Genomic DNA, 17,227 nt, shown 5'->3' with positions numbered 1-17,227 from the left:
GGTAACTTTTGCTATGTTTTTCTATTATAGTTGCACATATGTCTGTTTGAAAAAGGTACATGAACTATTAATGTCATCTTCATTGAATAGTACGTTGAAAAGAAGTATCCAAAGCACTGACTGTTTACTTCTGCTAATAAGAGAGTTGGGAAGAGTATTTGATTTAGCTTATGTTGGGAATTAGATCTAGCTTCACTCTTCAGTCCTGAAACCATTTCATTTACAAATAAATCTTTTTTAAGTAGGTTATTTTCATTTGCACTGCAATCTCCCAAAGGCTGCTTCCCCCCTGTTTCAAAATTATCACTTCAAATCTCCAAGACAATAATCAGCATGGTCACATTTGCAGAGCATTATGGCCATGGCAGATAATTTTTTAAAATGTATATACTATTTGACATGCATATTATTTCTTAGAATGGCTATTACCAGACTTGTAAAATAACTTATTTATTAATATATGCAGTTTGAATCCTATGATCAAAAATATGGTCATTGTTTTCTGAGACACTTGGAAGTTATGTTTACATTGATTGTACACTGACGGAACACCTCACCCTATATCAGTTCAGAGATGTGGTAATGAAGACATAGCTTCACTTCATGAAGACATTGCCTCAATTATGTGTCAACACCTTTTCGGTAACTCTTAGGGAATCCCAAAATAACCCTTTAAAAAAAAAAAAAAAAAGAAGAAAGCAGAAGGCAAAAAAGCAAAGATTACCTACATGTCTTCATTACTTCAAATTATTTCTGGTTTAGAAACTGGTTAAAGAAAGAAAATGTACTGTGCAGCACAATCATCACAACGGTTACGCAGCTTACTAGTGTTTAAAGAAACCTACATATATGCGGAAAAGCCAGGTTTTTCACATTATGAACTTTCCAATTTAATTTAAAATGCAATATGCCTCTGAAGACTGTGCTATAAATTGTAGATCAAGTACCTGCAGATTTCCCTAGTCTGTAAATAAAATACTGTGGTGAAAAATTGTAAGAAAATAAAGAAAAATAAAAATGGTATGACTTAGATGAAGAGACAGGAAATAAGGCCATTAAAAAATACTGATGGGAAGTGAGAATCTAAAGAGAAACAAAAAAGGCCAAAAGAGGCTTGATGAGGAATCAGAAGACTCAGAGCTACTTAGCCAGCTACATAGCTCTTAGATCCTTTCCAAAATTTAATCTGCCAAAGAGGCATTCCAAGAATAATACTGTATTTATCACCCCAGAGATATTAAAAATGGAATTCCTTGTTTTATTTAATTATTTTATCTGAATAATCTACAAATTTAAAATTATTAAAACTATTTACTTTTAAACCATAAGATATGTTCTCAATGTTTACTTAGTGTGGTCTCAGCTGATTATTTCATAACAAGCATAGCAGAATGCGTCCTTTAACTGCATACTTTTGGCTGGAAGATTTTAAGTAAATATTTGTAACACAATGACCTACATGTGAAGGTTTTTATTTCTACTGGAAATTTATTTACTTTAATTACTGCACACTGGTACTTGCAGCCAAACCTTTGCTAGTACTTTGCTACTCAGTATTCTATCCAGCTATCTATCTTCACGTTCGTCTGTTCCCAGAACAATAATTCATCTTTCAAAATAGATATTGGAATAATGTGAGATGCAATAGACTCAGTGTCAGGGGAAAAACAAACAAACAAACAAGAAAATAAAATCAGGTCTGATAAATCAATACAGGTACAAAAGAAACTTCAAAATGTAGCTTTATATTGAAAGGTTAAAGCCGACAAAACAGACTTTATGTTTCAAGATTAATACAATATAAACTTGATCTCAGTTACCTGAAATCAGGGAAAATTCTCTTACACTTTACAAGGATCGGGCTCGAGTGTTCTGGGCAGGTTTTTTTCTTACAGTTAAAGAACAGCTTACCCAGCTCATCCTTATCCACATTTAGTGTACAGCACATAGAAATGGCTCAAGCAAAAGATGCAGCATAAGGATTAAAATTAACCCTTTGCTTACAAATGATGGCACCAGACATGCTATTGGAAATCTGTAACCCACTACTACGACTAACTAAAGATTTATGCTATAAAGGAATATATACAAATGACTAAGCAGAACACTCAGCATAAGGATTAAGACTTCTTACCCCATATTTACATTGGCGGGATGTTGCTCCATACTGGAAGCGACACTGTTCATCAGCATCATACACCTGACCTGGGGCCACAGCTGGATAAAGAAAGTCACGCTTGGGAGGCTCATTATCAAGGCAAGTACCACGGCCCGAACTGTTCAACATAAAGGACCAAATCAATTAGGAATTCTACTGACTGTAAATCACAGTAATGATATTATGTATCTAGTTCTTACTTTTACAGTGCTGGGTGTGAAACAAATATGATTGCAATAAACAGACAGTAAGAAGGTACACCCATATTAACAAGAGAAAATATTTATAGGGATTTAAGAAATTAAAATAATTTTTCATCATTATTATTTTAAAAAATGCTTCTTTTAGATTGTGAAATAATTTTATATATTATCCTTTTAAAAAGTGTGATAATTTCTGAGCCACACAAGACTGATTTTCATTTTTGGTTTAGGACTCCTATTTGTTTTCACTGAAGAACAGCTACATTTAGTCATAGAATGAAAAATAAACATATTAAGCAAATCTAAGAAATTCAGTTTACAATTTGAAATGACCCTTATGATCCTTCAAACAGCTAAGTATAATCTTATAGATAGGAGCAGCTCAATTGGTTTATGTAAAACTAAAACACATTTGAGTTTCAACATGATGAAATGTTTATAGGATCAGGACCTTGACATGCATGCTTTTCTTCCATTAGAGCGAAGAAAATGGTTACAGAGGTAAAAAAATTCTGCAGGAACTTCAAATTTAGCTATACTAGGGTGAGTGAAAAATTTTTTATGGGTCCCAGACCTTTTTTATTGTATTAATATTTAGTTCTGAAAAATTCATGTTGGAACCAAAAGAATCATCTTTGCAAACTTCAGTATTTTCTTCTTTTTATATTCACTGTTTTGTTCAGTGGTTGATGGTTTTTTTCCAAAATATGCCCATATTCAACCACAATATTTAAGTGTAGTGGAATAAATAACAAAGAAAGCCAAAACCAGACTGAATTCTGTTTAGAAAACTTTATACTTTGCTAAATACAATTATTCAGTTTTATTGGGTCAGTGTGCATAAAAGAGGACAGATGCTTTTTTACTTTCATTTCACATGTGAATAAGTGAGGATTTTCAAAGAATTCTTATGGCAACACTTAAAATTTTTTTTCGACATTCCTACCAATTTTGCCAGCACTTATGTTCTGTTTTTTTCCAAATCTTTTCCATGCACCTTGCCAAAGGAACGTAATTTCAGAAGTGAATGTTCTACACTGTTTTTTGGAGATCTCCAATTTTCTATACTTTTCATCTGCAGATAAAAAAAGAGCAAAAAGTGTCCTTTAACTACACAGTTTATGTTCTCATTTTAACTGCATTTTGATCAAGTCTTCGAAATATTACAAAAAGATCTTTCGGAAAAACAAAGAAACAAAACTCTGCCAACCACTTCAGAAGGTGGCAAATAGCAACTAATGCAAGAACCAGGTAAATACTGGAAAAAAAGACAGTATTTGATGACAAATTCCAAGTAATTTGGTGTGATTCACCTGCATGCATGCATACACACCACACCCATGCATCCACTCAGCTGAAATCTACTTTTAAAATATCAACTGTGTGGTTCTGGCATAAAAAAAAATTATGTACTTTCCCCTTTATCTCATGCAATTACTGCAAATATATATATTTTCTAGCAGCAGAAGTTGGGAAGATATCCTTCAATCTTTTCAAATATTTCAGTGTTGTATTTTGCGTGTATGAGGAGTGCATGTTAACAATTCCAGTATTAAAAGAACTGACATACAAGCTGATTTTTCTGCAATGTCTGGACTAAACTGCAGATAGACTCTTTCCTTATACAAGCAGTGAGAAGTTTAGCATTTGGCACCAACTTGAGCTAGTATTGCTGTATGATGGGAACATTTCCATAGACTCCAATATTGCAGAGTTTACAAGATGACTGTAAACTGTGATCTTGTAAACAGACAGCCAAGGGTACAGCATTTAAAAAACCTCATTACCTTCAGCGAGTTCTCCTCACAGGCATATGTACCCCAGCCCAAATTAGATTACAGAACCTATTCTAAATTTTAAATTTGCTAAACAAAGATCTATACCTTCTCTACAAGACATAAAATGGCAGAAAAGCAAGTCAAAAATCCTTGTACTGGATACAAAAATACAACTCTTCTGCTCTAATACCAAATTTGTACTATAATGAAATATTGTTGTAGTAAATAAGCGAGAAAATTGCTACTGAGAAGTCATTCTCTACTAGCTAGATTATATCACATCCTCAAGACTGAAATTTTATTTCTGTCTTCCCTTCTGCTTCAGTTCTAGTATTTATCTCAAGCAGTTGAGCAAAACTGACAGCTGATGCTGTATTGCGGGAACTGAAGTATCCTGGAAAAGAAATGGCATGATCTTTATAAACACATTAATAAAACCAGAGACTTTCCATTGGTAATGAAAGGTCTGACCAAATCTGTGCAAAGGATGAATACGGGCTGAGGACCATTTAAGCTTTCCAGAAAACTTTTACAGGACTTGGGAATGGTCCAATAATCTTGTGTGTATGTCCCTGTTCTCTCTTTCTTTGTTCCATCAAAGCAAAACCCAGATACTTGAGAAAAACATTTATGTTAAATCTAGGGGAATGAACCAAAAGGGTCCAAGAAGATTAATTGTTTTGGAGAACTTTATAATCAGAGATCTAATATTATTATCAGTCAGGCATATAAAAGTGTAATGTAAAAAAGGATAGGAAATGATGCCCCAAATACCTTCATACCCACAATTTTAGAAAATTTCTACTCACAATTGCTTTTGTGCTTTGTGATTCTATCTTATATAGGAAGCATATACATCAAGTCAAAAAAAAAGAAAAAAAAGACAGGATATCCCTGCAGAGCATTTGCATTTTTGAACATGGGGTGGATAAATCTTTAATGTCTGCAACAGAAATAAGATCATCTCGAACTGACCATTATATTCTATTACTCTACAAGGTACTACTAGTGCTCAAAGTTTTTCTCATTTTCCTAAATTTAGGTTAATTTTGTGAACTTTTATGGGACATACTGGGACTTGTTTCAATTATAAAATAGCTAAGCTTGATGTCATTTCAGCCCAGTATTCCAGTGTAGTGTCTCCAGAGATCATTTTAAAACACTCTACAATATAATTTAAATTCTTTTTTTTTTATTATTTTAATATCACAGGACAGCAAATTATTATTCTGTTTGAAAGAATAACAAGGATACTAGAACATTCTAGGAAAGCTTAAGATTTCAGACTGCTATCACTACTAACTGCTCAACCAAATTAATACCAACCAGGGATTAAATGTTTCTAAATCTTTACAAACTGAAGAACACAAAACTCAGGATCACCACCTCAGCACATATATCACTGTTTTATCCAAGACCAATAAAGAGAAAAAGCAAAAACCATGAATGTAGATCTCTCAGGGTGTATGTTTCTGTTACAGTATCTATTCCCAAATATCCCTACTTACACTGTATAACCCAACCCCTCCAATGGCTGAAGAAAATACCACAGAACACTGGCTCTGAAAATTAGTTTTGAATGTCACTCAGTGCTCTAATCCATAATAATGATGTGGACTATAATGCAAGCTACACTTAATGATCACAAATTAAATGTGTTACAAATATTTGTGAATATCAGTTATAGCTAAACAATCATATACATGAATACATTGATAGTATACATAATACTTTATTTAATTCTGATGCCAAATTGCCCATAAAATATGAAAAAAGAAATAGTTAAAATTATGAACAAAAAACACATGCCAATACATCTGGCTCCTAACAGAATCCTTGCTTCATATTTTTAAGACTGATTTTTTAAAAGCACCAGGTTATATTGCTGCATGGCAATCATAGAGTGTCTTCAAGAATTTCCTGTGATAGATCTTACTGAAATAATTTAAAATTCTTGGTTCTCCACCTTCAAAAGACAATCCTGCCTTTGAAAGACAGAGCTAGCCATCTTGCTTCTTTTAAGTCCTCTCCTGTTATTGACAAGAAAAATAAATGATGATTCCAGAAATCACCCATTTTTTTTACAGCAAAACATGGAAGTTATTTACCCATACATATTGCATGGAATGAAATTCATACTAATTGTTTTTCAGTCACTAACATTTTAGGATTGGATCTTTTCTCCTATGAATAGATTTTACAGGTTTCTCACAGAAATCTCTGTCTCCTGAGACTGCCCTCCAAGCCTTCAATTCTCAGTCTCTATTACTGTAATTAAATTGTAATGTGGAATTAAAGCCATTGCAAAGCACTTATGAACAATTCAGTTGATTGACTGAATTATGTCAGTCTTTCACTCTACCTAAAAGCTTGATAGACAACAGCTAGTATAAACTTGGCAGACAACAGCTATTATGTGCTCCAAGGAATGTTTTCTCCAGAAAAAAATATGTATTTTCTTTGGTCATTGCAGTATCTGTGCTGGTTGATCATCCTTGCTGAGAGTTTTGGTAGACCTATTAGCATAACCCAACTTTACTTTGTCTTACTGTCATCCTTTGAGCCATATTGATCATCTTACCATCCTCTTTCCAGCACTTCTGCAAAACAATTTGCTTTCCTCACAACTGACTGAACTGATACTCTCCAGGTGATACTTCATGGCTATTCCTGAGTGCAAAACTGCTGTAGCAAGTGGTGATCTGAGCTAGTAAACTAGTAAACCCACATTGATCTTCCTTACCATAAAGTACTGTGAACATGGACTGAAATTCTATCAAAATTCATTCCAGTTACATTAACATGGTACCATGACAGCCTGGCCCAAACACAAGCAAAGGTCCAAAAATATAAATCTAAAAGGTCCTACAGACCAGGTTTCTGCTTGGGTATCTACATTTAATACCCTCATGTCCTACCTGTCTTTTTACACACAGCTAAATGAATTCCAAACCAGCTTAGCCTCTAAAGCACTAAATCAGCATTTTTCTCACCTGTTGCTGAGTCATGAAGAAATACTAAGAAAAAAAAAAAAATCCTTTCAGGATGCAGACTCTTCTGCTCTTTTAAGATCAGTCACAGGCATGTTGCCATGTGGAACTGGCTTTTTTGTTTGGGTTGGTTTTTTTTGTTTCTTGCTAACTGTTTACTATCCACAACTGAGATAAACCTGCTCTTAAAGCTGTTCTTTCTTAAGGATATGTACAAATGGGTAAAAAGTGATTTTTGGGTTCTGACAGCTGTCCTGCAGGTATTTGTGTTACTCTTAACAGCTGCCTGTTGTCACTGAGATAGCATAAAAGCTGGTGAGCAAATTAGAAACTGGAGAAACAAAGTACAGTTTCACAGATTACTCTACCTTATGAAATAAATCAAATATTTTAAGGCAAAAAAACCCTATCAATTAATTTATAGGATATTAGATCCATAGACAATAAGAAGCATAGATTTGTAATGAACAGATCATGATTAGGAAATCTGAAATTTTTGGAAACAGATTCCAGGATTAGTAGATGAAAGAAAAGTTATATTTGACTCTCAGTACAGTATTTAACACAGTATTCTATACAACTGGAAAATATACAAAAATTGTGATGTGTAACATAATGTGTGTCCAAGGTAGCTTTGAAAAATAATAACATGTCCATTCCAGGTTACAAAAATACAACTGAAGTATTATAAAAAATAATTTATCATTGAATCTGCTATGCATAGATTTTTGTTTTTCTCTAGTTTAAGTATCATTTAGAATCTTCAGTAATGATTTTTTTGTGAAATTCACAGATGGTAGTAATTCAAATAGAGTTCAAATCAGAGACACTGGCGATGATAGAGAAGTATCTCAAAAAACCTGAGAAGATTAGAACTATGGAAACAGATTCAACAGAGTACTTCTAGCTTTATGTTAGTATAACTGCAATTTCACTACCATCCCACAGACTTCAAAATCAACCATAAATCAAATCTATGGAATGGAAAAGAATAATAGAGATGCTAACAGTAAATTATAAACTAAATCAATAAAAAAACCCAGTGTAAAAGGCTCAAGATAAAAATATTTTTAACTGGCAGTAAAAATTTGAAAGACCACTGCATACATCAGGCAATTTGAAACTGTGCAGGAGCATTATGAACAAATGCCCAGCTCTTTTATATTTTCAGAATAACACAAGCCACAGAATTTTATCATGTTCTTTTCCCTAAATCCAAAAATAAGAAATAACTTCTTCACTTTATGTTGAATTATGTCCTCATCAACTGACAACTTATTGTCAGGACAATTATAGGATCAAAATGGAGTTCTTCAGAGAAGAGCAACAAGCAGAAGTAAATGAGACAGAGAACAGCAGAAGTGTAACAAGAAGAACAAGCTAACAAATCCTTGAAGGAAATACCTGAATGGCAAGTTTACAGTCAGAATTACAAAGCTGTGAAATAATCTTGGAAGAGATATGAAAAACATAGTCTTCATAGTTAAAACCAGGCTGCAATGACATTCTAGAAAGACTATTAATGGGAACAGCATTGAATTAACATAAGTAATTGGCAATTATAAAACAAAATATCTATGCATATTTTTAAATAATGCTAGCATTAAAAAAATACATATATAAATATATATATATATTTATATCCCCTTAGTAAATGAAATTGTATTGTGAGAAGCCTGTATCACACATATATGGTAAGGATGATTTACTCAATTTACAGCTTTAGTTTAGACATTCATCTTAAATACATTAGTACATAAAACTGCGTGGGTGCACAGTTCAGAGGTATGATACAAAATGCCTTAAGCCTATTACAGTAAATGATGAGAAGTTTTCTTCCTCAGAATAGCACCAACATTAAATATCTGTCTCTGCCCACCGACTCTACAGCAACTCAAGCACTTTGACAGCCCAAGTCGGTGATTCTCAACATCATGTGGGAAGCTACATCTGAACCAACCTAAAGGCTTTGGTCTAGATAAGTCTCTTCAGAAGAGATACAAAAGACAGCATCTTATTCTGAATTTAGATCCCTAAAAGAAAAGGAAATGCTAATTTTGTTCTTAGTAGCCTCACAGTTAGACAATTTGACTGGCTTAAGTCCCTCTCCTAAAAAACAGTAAGTGTCTGAATTACTGACATTTAAGTACTTCTTAAAGGAATGATTGCACTGATGACACTGAACCTGCCAACTGTTATATGCCTACAATAAAGCCTATCATTCAGCATCTAAACATATCTGTTAAGAAGTTGTTCTCAGTGAACTCATGGTTGTATGTACTTGTCTTCAAAATTTAAAACACATACAAGGCTTCATTATGAATCATCTATACCAATGTTATATATTGATATGAGTACATTTTTGCGAATAACGTATTTTGATGGTTTGAACTTTTTCATAGTGAAATTTCAGGTAGCAATCTACTTCTGGATAAAAATCACTGCAGAAGTAGAGGTTATCAGAATTTTTAGGAATTAATATAAAGATCTATGCCATCCCCTTCTTCTATAATCTTTATATTCTCACCACTGTTATCAAAGAACATTGATAAATAAAAAACCCACAATCTGCATGAAAAACATCAGAAGAATGAAATATAAAAGGATCAGGGCTATAACCACCTTCTCTTCATTAAATTCCCTCACATTATGTATGCTTAAAAAGCATGATCTGTAGACAAATTCTGCCCTCCTTCATTTCCCACTCTCAGCTTAATGAAGTAATGAGGTATTCATTCTGAGCACTTCAGAATCTTTTGAGTAGATTAAAAACAGTAGAGAACTCTTAAGGTGGTGAATGGACTAAAAGGAGCTTTTGCCATTACATTGAAATAATGCTCTACAGAAAAAAGAGTTTTCAATGGCTTGCTATATTTCTGTCTACTCATTATAGAAATGTAAACCATCAGGACAGGTCACTATATCTCTACAACTGATCCCAAAAGGTGTCGACTTTTTGAAAACTCATTTTTCTTGAGAGATTACTTACTCTAAAAAGCTGGTGATGTAATCCCGACTGCAAGCTGACCAGGAGAAAGGATTGGTGTTTGCTGTAATATGAGCTGCCATTAGCTTTGCTGCTTCATGACCTTTGGTCCCACAGGAATTTCCAATTCCATCATGATTCATACCAAAACTGCTCAAAAGAGTAGGAGAAAAACAGCCCATTACTTTTCTACAGCATCATATATCACTTAAAACATAATGTCACCTTTACAGCAATCATGTTGGACCTAAAAGAACACAGCGCAGAACTCCTAAGTAGAGAGTCAGTTAAGTTCTGTTTAGTTTATTCAGATCTCATAATACAGCACAGCAACATAACTTTCTTTTCCTCTATGGATTTTTGGAAGCATTTTATTTGTTTTCTAAAGCCTTTAAAGAAAACACAATACTATTCTTGCAAGACAAATACGGAGCATTCAAGCCTTTATTTGGTATGGCACCTGGATATGGAATATTTATTATAGTGCAGACTCTTGGATTAGTAAAAAAGGAAAAAGAATAGGTGCTGTTGCTGTAACAATACACTATGTATAGGCACAGTAAAACCAATGATAATTCAAGTAGAACATGAGTTTTGCAATTCGTAGGACCATCCTGTATGCACACTCCCTCTCTCACATCTCAGTATTGACTCACGGAGGGACTTGAAGCCCTTCTGTTAGAGCTTTTTTTGTCAAAGAATGTCAAAATGAAGACAATTAAAATCAGCAGAAAATATAATAAGAAACTTCTGGATAGAACTTGGCCAAAAGAGATTTTCAAGAAAGAAATTAACTTTCAAGAAAGATGATATGACCCTAGTAAAAAATATCCTAAAGAATCCTTATGTCTTAGAAACCTTTTGAACTATAGATCATCAGCATATCCATTAAATTAAAACTGGAAGTAAATTCACAGACAATCTATTTCAACAGACTTCCAACACAGACTATCTTTGTTTAAGACAATCAACAATGTATATGTTATGGGTGTGCCATAAATGAGGCACCTGAACAGAATATTTCTCAATAGTATACACATTTCTAAAACTCCACTTTCTTATTCTTTGATTAATTTCCATCACCTGGGGAGAAAAGTTCGTTCCTCATTTCTTATTTTTTTAAATACTAAGCTTTGGTCAAATTTACTTCTTCTCGAAGGCTTAAGAAATCAGAGGGGCAGATAATGAGAGACACAGGAACTTCCCTGATAAAGGACCAAGAAGTAATTGAAACAGTGCCAAAACTGATGTTTCAGAACTGATGTTCTGAACTCCCAGAATCATACAGAGAAGTCTGTCTTTGGAGTCTTCTGTATGCTAAAAGGACTGGCTCTCTAATTTCTTACTCATCATTCAGGAAGACAAATGTGTTGAGGCACTTAGTTTTCATTTTCATTTAGGACTGATTGCAAGAACATACAAAATGCAGTAGATAAGAAACTGACCTTTTATCAGCTGACAATACTACTTCATACCAGTTCATGCCACTTTCTTCACTGTGAAAGTAGTGGCAGGTGTGTTGTATTAATCTGAACATATTGCTCCAGAATGTGGTATAGAATCCCAAGACTTTAATGTTACCCTGAACTTCAATACACTGAGTACTATTCCACCTCTTCAAATGATCATAACTACCTACAAGTTAAAGTGTTGGCAACTATTCCTTCCAAATTAAAAAGAACATTCAGTGAATGATGGATGATTGCTACAGCATCAGGAAGGACTTCATCATCAAAAAAGCATGGCTGCCTAGCCTATAGGATGTGTCTCTATGGAATACATATTCTGCAGCAATGCCTGCGTGTGTCTGGCTCAGTTTGGGATATCTCACAAATGCAGAAGCCATACACTGTACTTATACACTGGAAAGATCTGACTGACACCTTAGACTGTTATATAATCAAATAAAGAATGTCCTTTGCTTATATAGAATAATGCTTTAATCTACTCATCTGAGCAATGTATGTAATGCAATGAAACTTTCAGACCAATGTTAATTTCTTATGATCTTATCAATATCTATTTGTATTAGGAGAGAACTTAGATGCCATGTGCAACAACCTGAACCAGAATTTTACATTGATAAACGTGCTTTCTTTACCTGTTCTCAGTGGCAATTATTTCCTAGAATTTGGGGTACTTTAAGCAGAAACATTCCTTTTTTAAATGTCTCTGTACCATTTCTGAAAACAGAAAACCTTATTTTTTAATAATCCACATAAATTACTCCTTTATAGAAATGAGTTGGATGATTCTTATATTCAGCTTATCTCTAATTAGTGTATTCCATTTGTTAAAACACTTACTGACTTCAGTTCTCTGAGAAATTAAATTTTTATCTTTTGGGCATATAAATAAAAGAACAAACTTCACAGTTTAATAACTTTCCTTCTACCTGCTCTCCTTGTGAAAAAGATAATGTTGATGACAGTGGCAGTGATATGCCTGATTAAAAGCATGTCTGTGACTGGAAGCCTTAATTACTAATGCACATGGGAACTCCATCAACGCCTTTCCATGAGCCAATGATATACTTTATAAATATTCATTCACCTAAATCATCTATTCCTTTCCAAGAAGGCTCTTATACTTGTCTTTGCTTCTGAATTAAGGAGGAATGTGATCATGAGGTGCAGGTAACTTTTTCTGATGTTTGCAGAAGGGTTTTACAACTACTGTCATCATTTCCAAAGATGGTAGTGGCAGCATGCCATTACAATCCAGTAATTTGCACTCCTGTGGGCAGGATTGCAGATGGAAACACATTTCTGACCAAATTACCAGTTTTATTTCCATCAGAACATGCTGGTCATATTTGGCCATCATTATATGAAACTAGGTCTTTACAAAGGCATGTTTGCAATGGGATTGGCATGGAGAGGAAGGGAAGAAAGTAAGGAATATAAAAAATTCTTTGTGGAGCCGCTGTTACAACTTGTCTACCTTTTTCAAACTCGCTAAACATAGACAGATTGTGTTCCTTTCATTGGCTTAAAAAGCCTGTCTAAAACTACCAGTATAATTTTTTTCTTTAAAAGAACAGCCAGATGGGTGAGCACAGACTGAAATCTCCTCAGCTGACACAGAAGTTATTCTATGAAATTATCTTTCCATCTACCATCTCAAGGGAGGATGTTTAACCCAGCAGCTCTTGTGTTTTCATTCATTATGGCTCCTCATTTCTTAAGAGCACTTAATTTACATTAAAGAATTGTGGAAAGTAGAAATACTTAAGAACTTTAAAATTATAACTGAAACTCTCCTGCAAATTAGCTCTAGTTTGTGTGCTTCTTAAAAAATTCAAAGGCAGCACATCCTAGTAGTGCTCACTGCATGTTTTACTTACTAACATCTGTAAATTAACATATTTTTTCTCCTTTGGCAATCTGTTTTTCCTTATATCTGAAAAAATTATCTGAGGGAATTATTTGTAATACATATCGAATTTACAATCCAACCCCAAAATCACAGGGGAGATAACTAGTGTCAGCTGCATTGAATAAAGGGCAACAGATAAGCAGAGACCCTGGAGTATAAGCAGAGGGAAGGATGTGAATATAAACTGTTTATCTACCCTTTCTCTATCTTGCAAAAAACCACCATTGTAGGTTCCTGCAGTTTCATTTGGTTACTGATAGGTTTAGTAGTTCTAAACAATGATGATTATGGCTGCCAAAACACAGCTGATACATATGAAATTACAGCAGCCATTTTTGTGGGACAGCCAGAATGCTTCCATTCTTATTTCCTACCCAGACACTTCAGATTAAGAGAAGACAGATCCACACCAATCTGATTGCATCTCCATACTCCTCACTGAGATTTAATTTGTATAAAATGTACTTTATTAGCCCTAAAGCTACATTAAAAGTGGTACTCAGGTGAAATGCTGTTTCTCAAACAGTTATCTCTGCTATCCAGCTGAAGTACTAATTATCTGCACATCAAACAGTTCCCTAGTTTTCTTAGGGTTTGGAGCATTCAGAAAAGTACAGATTGCTAATGTTTCATTTCGCTAAATACAACAGAGAATGTTAGTTTTTTTTGTTTCTTCACAATTCATGAGTTATATAAATTTGGCCCATTATTTTAAAAGCAGTGTCTTTTATGTTGCTCTACCACTTGTTTAACAGCATTAGGAAGAAGTGTGCCAGAGACAGAATTGTGAGTCAGGTGAGGAAAAAAATTACAGAAACACAAGCAAGAGAAATACTGTAAAGTCAAGCACTGGATCTTGTCCATCAACTGAAGCTGATTTACAGCTCCAAAAACTACATATCCCAGGATAAAGAATTGGCACCCTATCTTTCTAAGAGAAAGAAAAGCAACTTACACCTTAAGAGGTTTTATCATAGTAATTATCAGTACTAGGAGATGAACACACATGTGAAGAGCGAAACCAGGCTATTTTCAAGTATCTTGATCCTAGCTACATTTCAAGTATTTCCTCCAGTGTCTCAGCCTGACTTAACATTTATGGAGAATGAAGTAAAAGGTAGGGAAGGGTCATAAAGTAAATCAATGAAGAATACTTTAAAAGTTTCTGAAAGTAAAAAAGTTAACTCTCTGCCACAGTGTGGGCATGCTTGAACAAGTATTTTTGTATCTGACAGAAGACCTAAACAGTGAACCATAACTTGCTTGGAGAAACTGAGTTGATTATATGAGATACAAAAATTTTCATGAAATTTGCACTAAGTAATTTTGCCAGTGTATTGTATTTATTCTCATAATGGTTTAAAAAGTGTAGTTTAAATTTATGTATGTATTTTATATATCTTAGAATGTCTGTTCAGGGCCTACATTGAAAAATTAGAACTGTTAGCTTTCCTACATCTGTAAAACATAGGCATGGCTTTAAATACATCTTTTCTCAGTTTCAGTAGAAAATACACAAGGGAAGAAAGGTAAACTGCCATGTTTCAACATTATTTTGTACAGCAAAAAGTGGGTGAATCTGAACATAAACTACTATTAAAGAATAATAGATCTTTTTTCCCTACAATATCAGAGCTATGAACTACATGGAACAAAGCACGATTTCTATGTAGACATACATGGTAATTTTCTTAATTATTTTCATGTCTACTAGTAGTGAAATATTTGTCAGTTGTTATGAGGTTGTGGTAAATTCTGGACACCTTACAATCACTACACTTTACATTTTCTCAGTAACAAAAGCAAGCACTTTCTCTTTACTTTTGTAAATATTTTCCCCATACTGTCTATTAAAAAATAATTTTCCTCTTTCTATGTAGCACTCCATACAATTTTAGCCAATGTTATAAAAGTATTGGTTATAGCTACTTAACAGCATGAAAATTAAAATTTACCATTAAATGACATTACAAATGAAGGGATAAATAATCAAAAAGTATTGTTTTGAAAAATCAATTTATTTTAATTTAGGATTCCAAACATTAATAGCATGTATTGAAACTATCTGACATTGCATATTCCTCAGGGGAGGAATCAAGGTTAATTAGTTACTTCACCTTCTATTTCCATGTCTTTATATGGATTTTAACCTTAACTACTGAATTCCTGCATTTGGACATCATTCTGAGGTTTGGAGTATGCTTAATGCTTTATTTTGAAGTAATGCAGAATTTTAAATTTGGGTGAAATATATTAGTTCCCTGAAAACTTGGGAAACAAGCTAATTCAATAATAGGAGCTTTATAAACAGCATGTCTGCCATGAAATTCAACATAATTTTAGCACATTCCTATCCTAAAAAATTGCTCTTCTCTCAGTTATGGATGATAATCAAACACCCCATAAAAGCAATTTTTTAAAATAAGCATAATTTAGTATTAAATAATGTATGAGGCTCTTAAAATCACAGCAATTTCTAAATTACTGAAAACCAATGTAGTTTTTTCAGAAACTTGAACTTTCTTATGGGGAAATGACAGACTTCTGTGGGACTGTTACCAAAAAGCAAAGCACAAACTTCTCCTGGATTACACTGCCATCACTCTCCAGCCTTCATGGCACAACAGAAACTTCAAGTAAGGCTTGTGTGCTAGACTAAGTCAATAGAGCAAATGCATCAGGTCTTTACACTGTAGGTCAAAGGAGAAAGTATTGGCTCCAATCAAGAAGCAAACTTCTGAGTAACACTGAGAACACTTCAGATAGCCTTTGGAAATTCAAGATGCCCTGATGGTTATGATAAACTTCCACTTCAACCCCATTTATTCTTCTTGCACTTTTGTTAAGACCTTTGAAGTGTTACTATGTTCAATTTCCTTGATAAAAATGCTTTGATGTTATTCTGAACGTATTTCAGATATGTAGAGACAGAATTTTTCCATATTTTAAATATAAACATGTCATATGACTGAGGAATTTTGCCATTTGCTTATAACATTTTATTTTATATTCATGTCACTAAAACTGAAGTCCCAAAGAAAACTTTTTAAAACCTGCATTATTAAAGCAGGCATAAAGCAATGTTTCTTTAGCAAAAAAGACTGGGCAGGAGATGGAGGGTGGGGAGTGAGAGTTAGAAATAATTATGTATGGTCTTACGTGGCTTGTGGACACATTTTGGTTAAGATTTTTGATGGTTTTGTTTTGTTGGGGTTTCTGGTTCTTTGGTTGGCTTGGTTTGTTTTTGTTTTATTTCTTTTTGTTGGGTTTTTAAATGAAAAAAGATAAACTGGCCCTAAAAATTCAAGCCATTTGAACTCCATCACTCCTAGATACCTACCAAGAATAAGCATAATGTTTTCTTTTTGCTGTTGAGGTGTTCATACCCTGTAGGTTTTGAGAGACTGCTGTAGTTAAAGATGGAAGACATCATCATCAGAGACAAAACAATGATGACTGCATCAACCAGAGAGCTGATAGGAGGTGATGTTAGTACAATCCACCCTAGCTGTGTTACAACTAGTTTTGAAAAAGCTATTGTAAAGTTTGGTATATGTGTCTCTGTTACCTCAGACTGGAGTATTTTCTTTCTAGCTGTACAAGAAAGACATTGCTTGACATGCACTTCTTCTAGAAAACCTCTCACTAAAACTCAGGTCCTGTAATGCACCTGAGGTTTGACTGATTGTGGTGAGTTGACCCTGGCTGAATGCCAGGTGCCTGCCCCTCTCTTC

The 17,227-nt window shown here is 33.9% G+C and overlaps 1 protein-coding gene across 2 annotated transcripts in view; it reads right to left on the bottom strand.

The window, feature by feature from the left end:
- Window positions 1–17,227, bottom strand: part of ADAMTS6 (ADAM metallopeptidase with thrombospondin type 1 motif 6) — a 140,239-nt gene that overhangs the window by 58,448 nt on the left and 64,564 nt on the right. For both annotated transcript variants that reach the window (XM_058826222.1, XM_058826223.1), the window contains exons 9-10: window positions 10,119–10,265; window positions 2,135–2,276 (exon numbers count right to left, since the gene is read on the bottom strand). In XM_058826222.1, coding sequence (XP_058682205.1) covers window positions 2,135–2,276; window positions 10,119–10,265 — 289 coding nt within the window. The remainder of the gene's footprint in view (window positions 1–2,134; window positions 2,277–10,118; window positions 10,266–17,227) is intronic.

The sequence above is a fragment of the Poecile atricapillus genome, chromosome Z (genome assembly GCF_030490865.1).
Source record: "Poecile atricapillus isolate bPoeAtr1 chromosome Z, bPoeAtr1.hap1, whole genome shotgun sequence".
Taxonomy (NCBI): domain Eukaryota; kingdom Metazoa; phylum Chordata; class Aves; order Passeriformes; family Paridae; genus Poecile; species Poecile atricapillus.
Note: the sequence above shows the minus strand (reverse complement) of the source record. Positions and strands in the feature narration are given on the sequence as shown.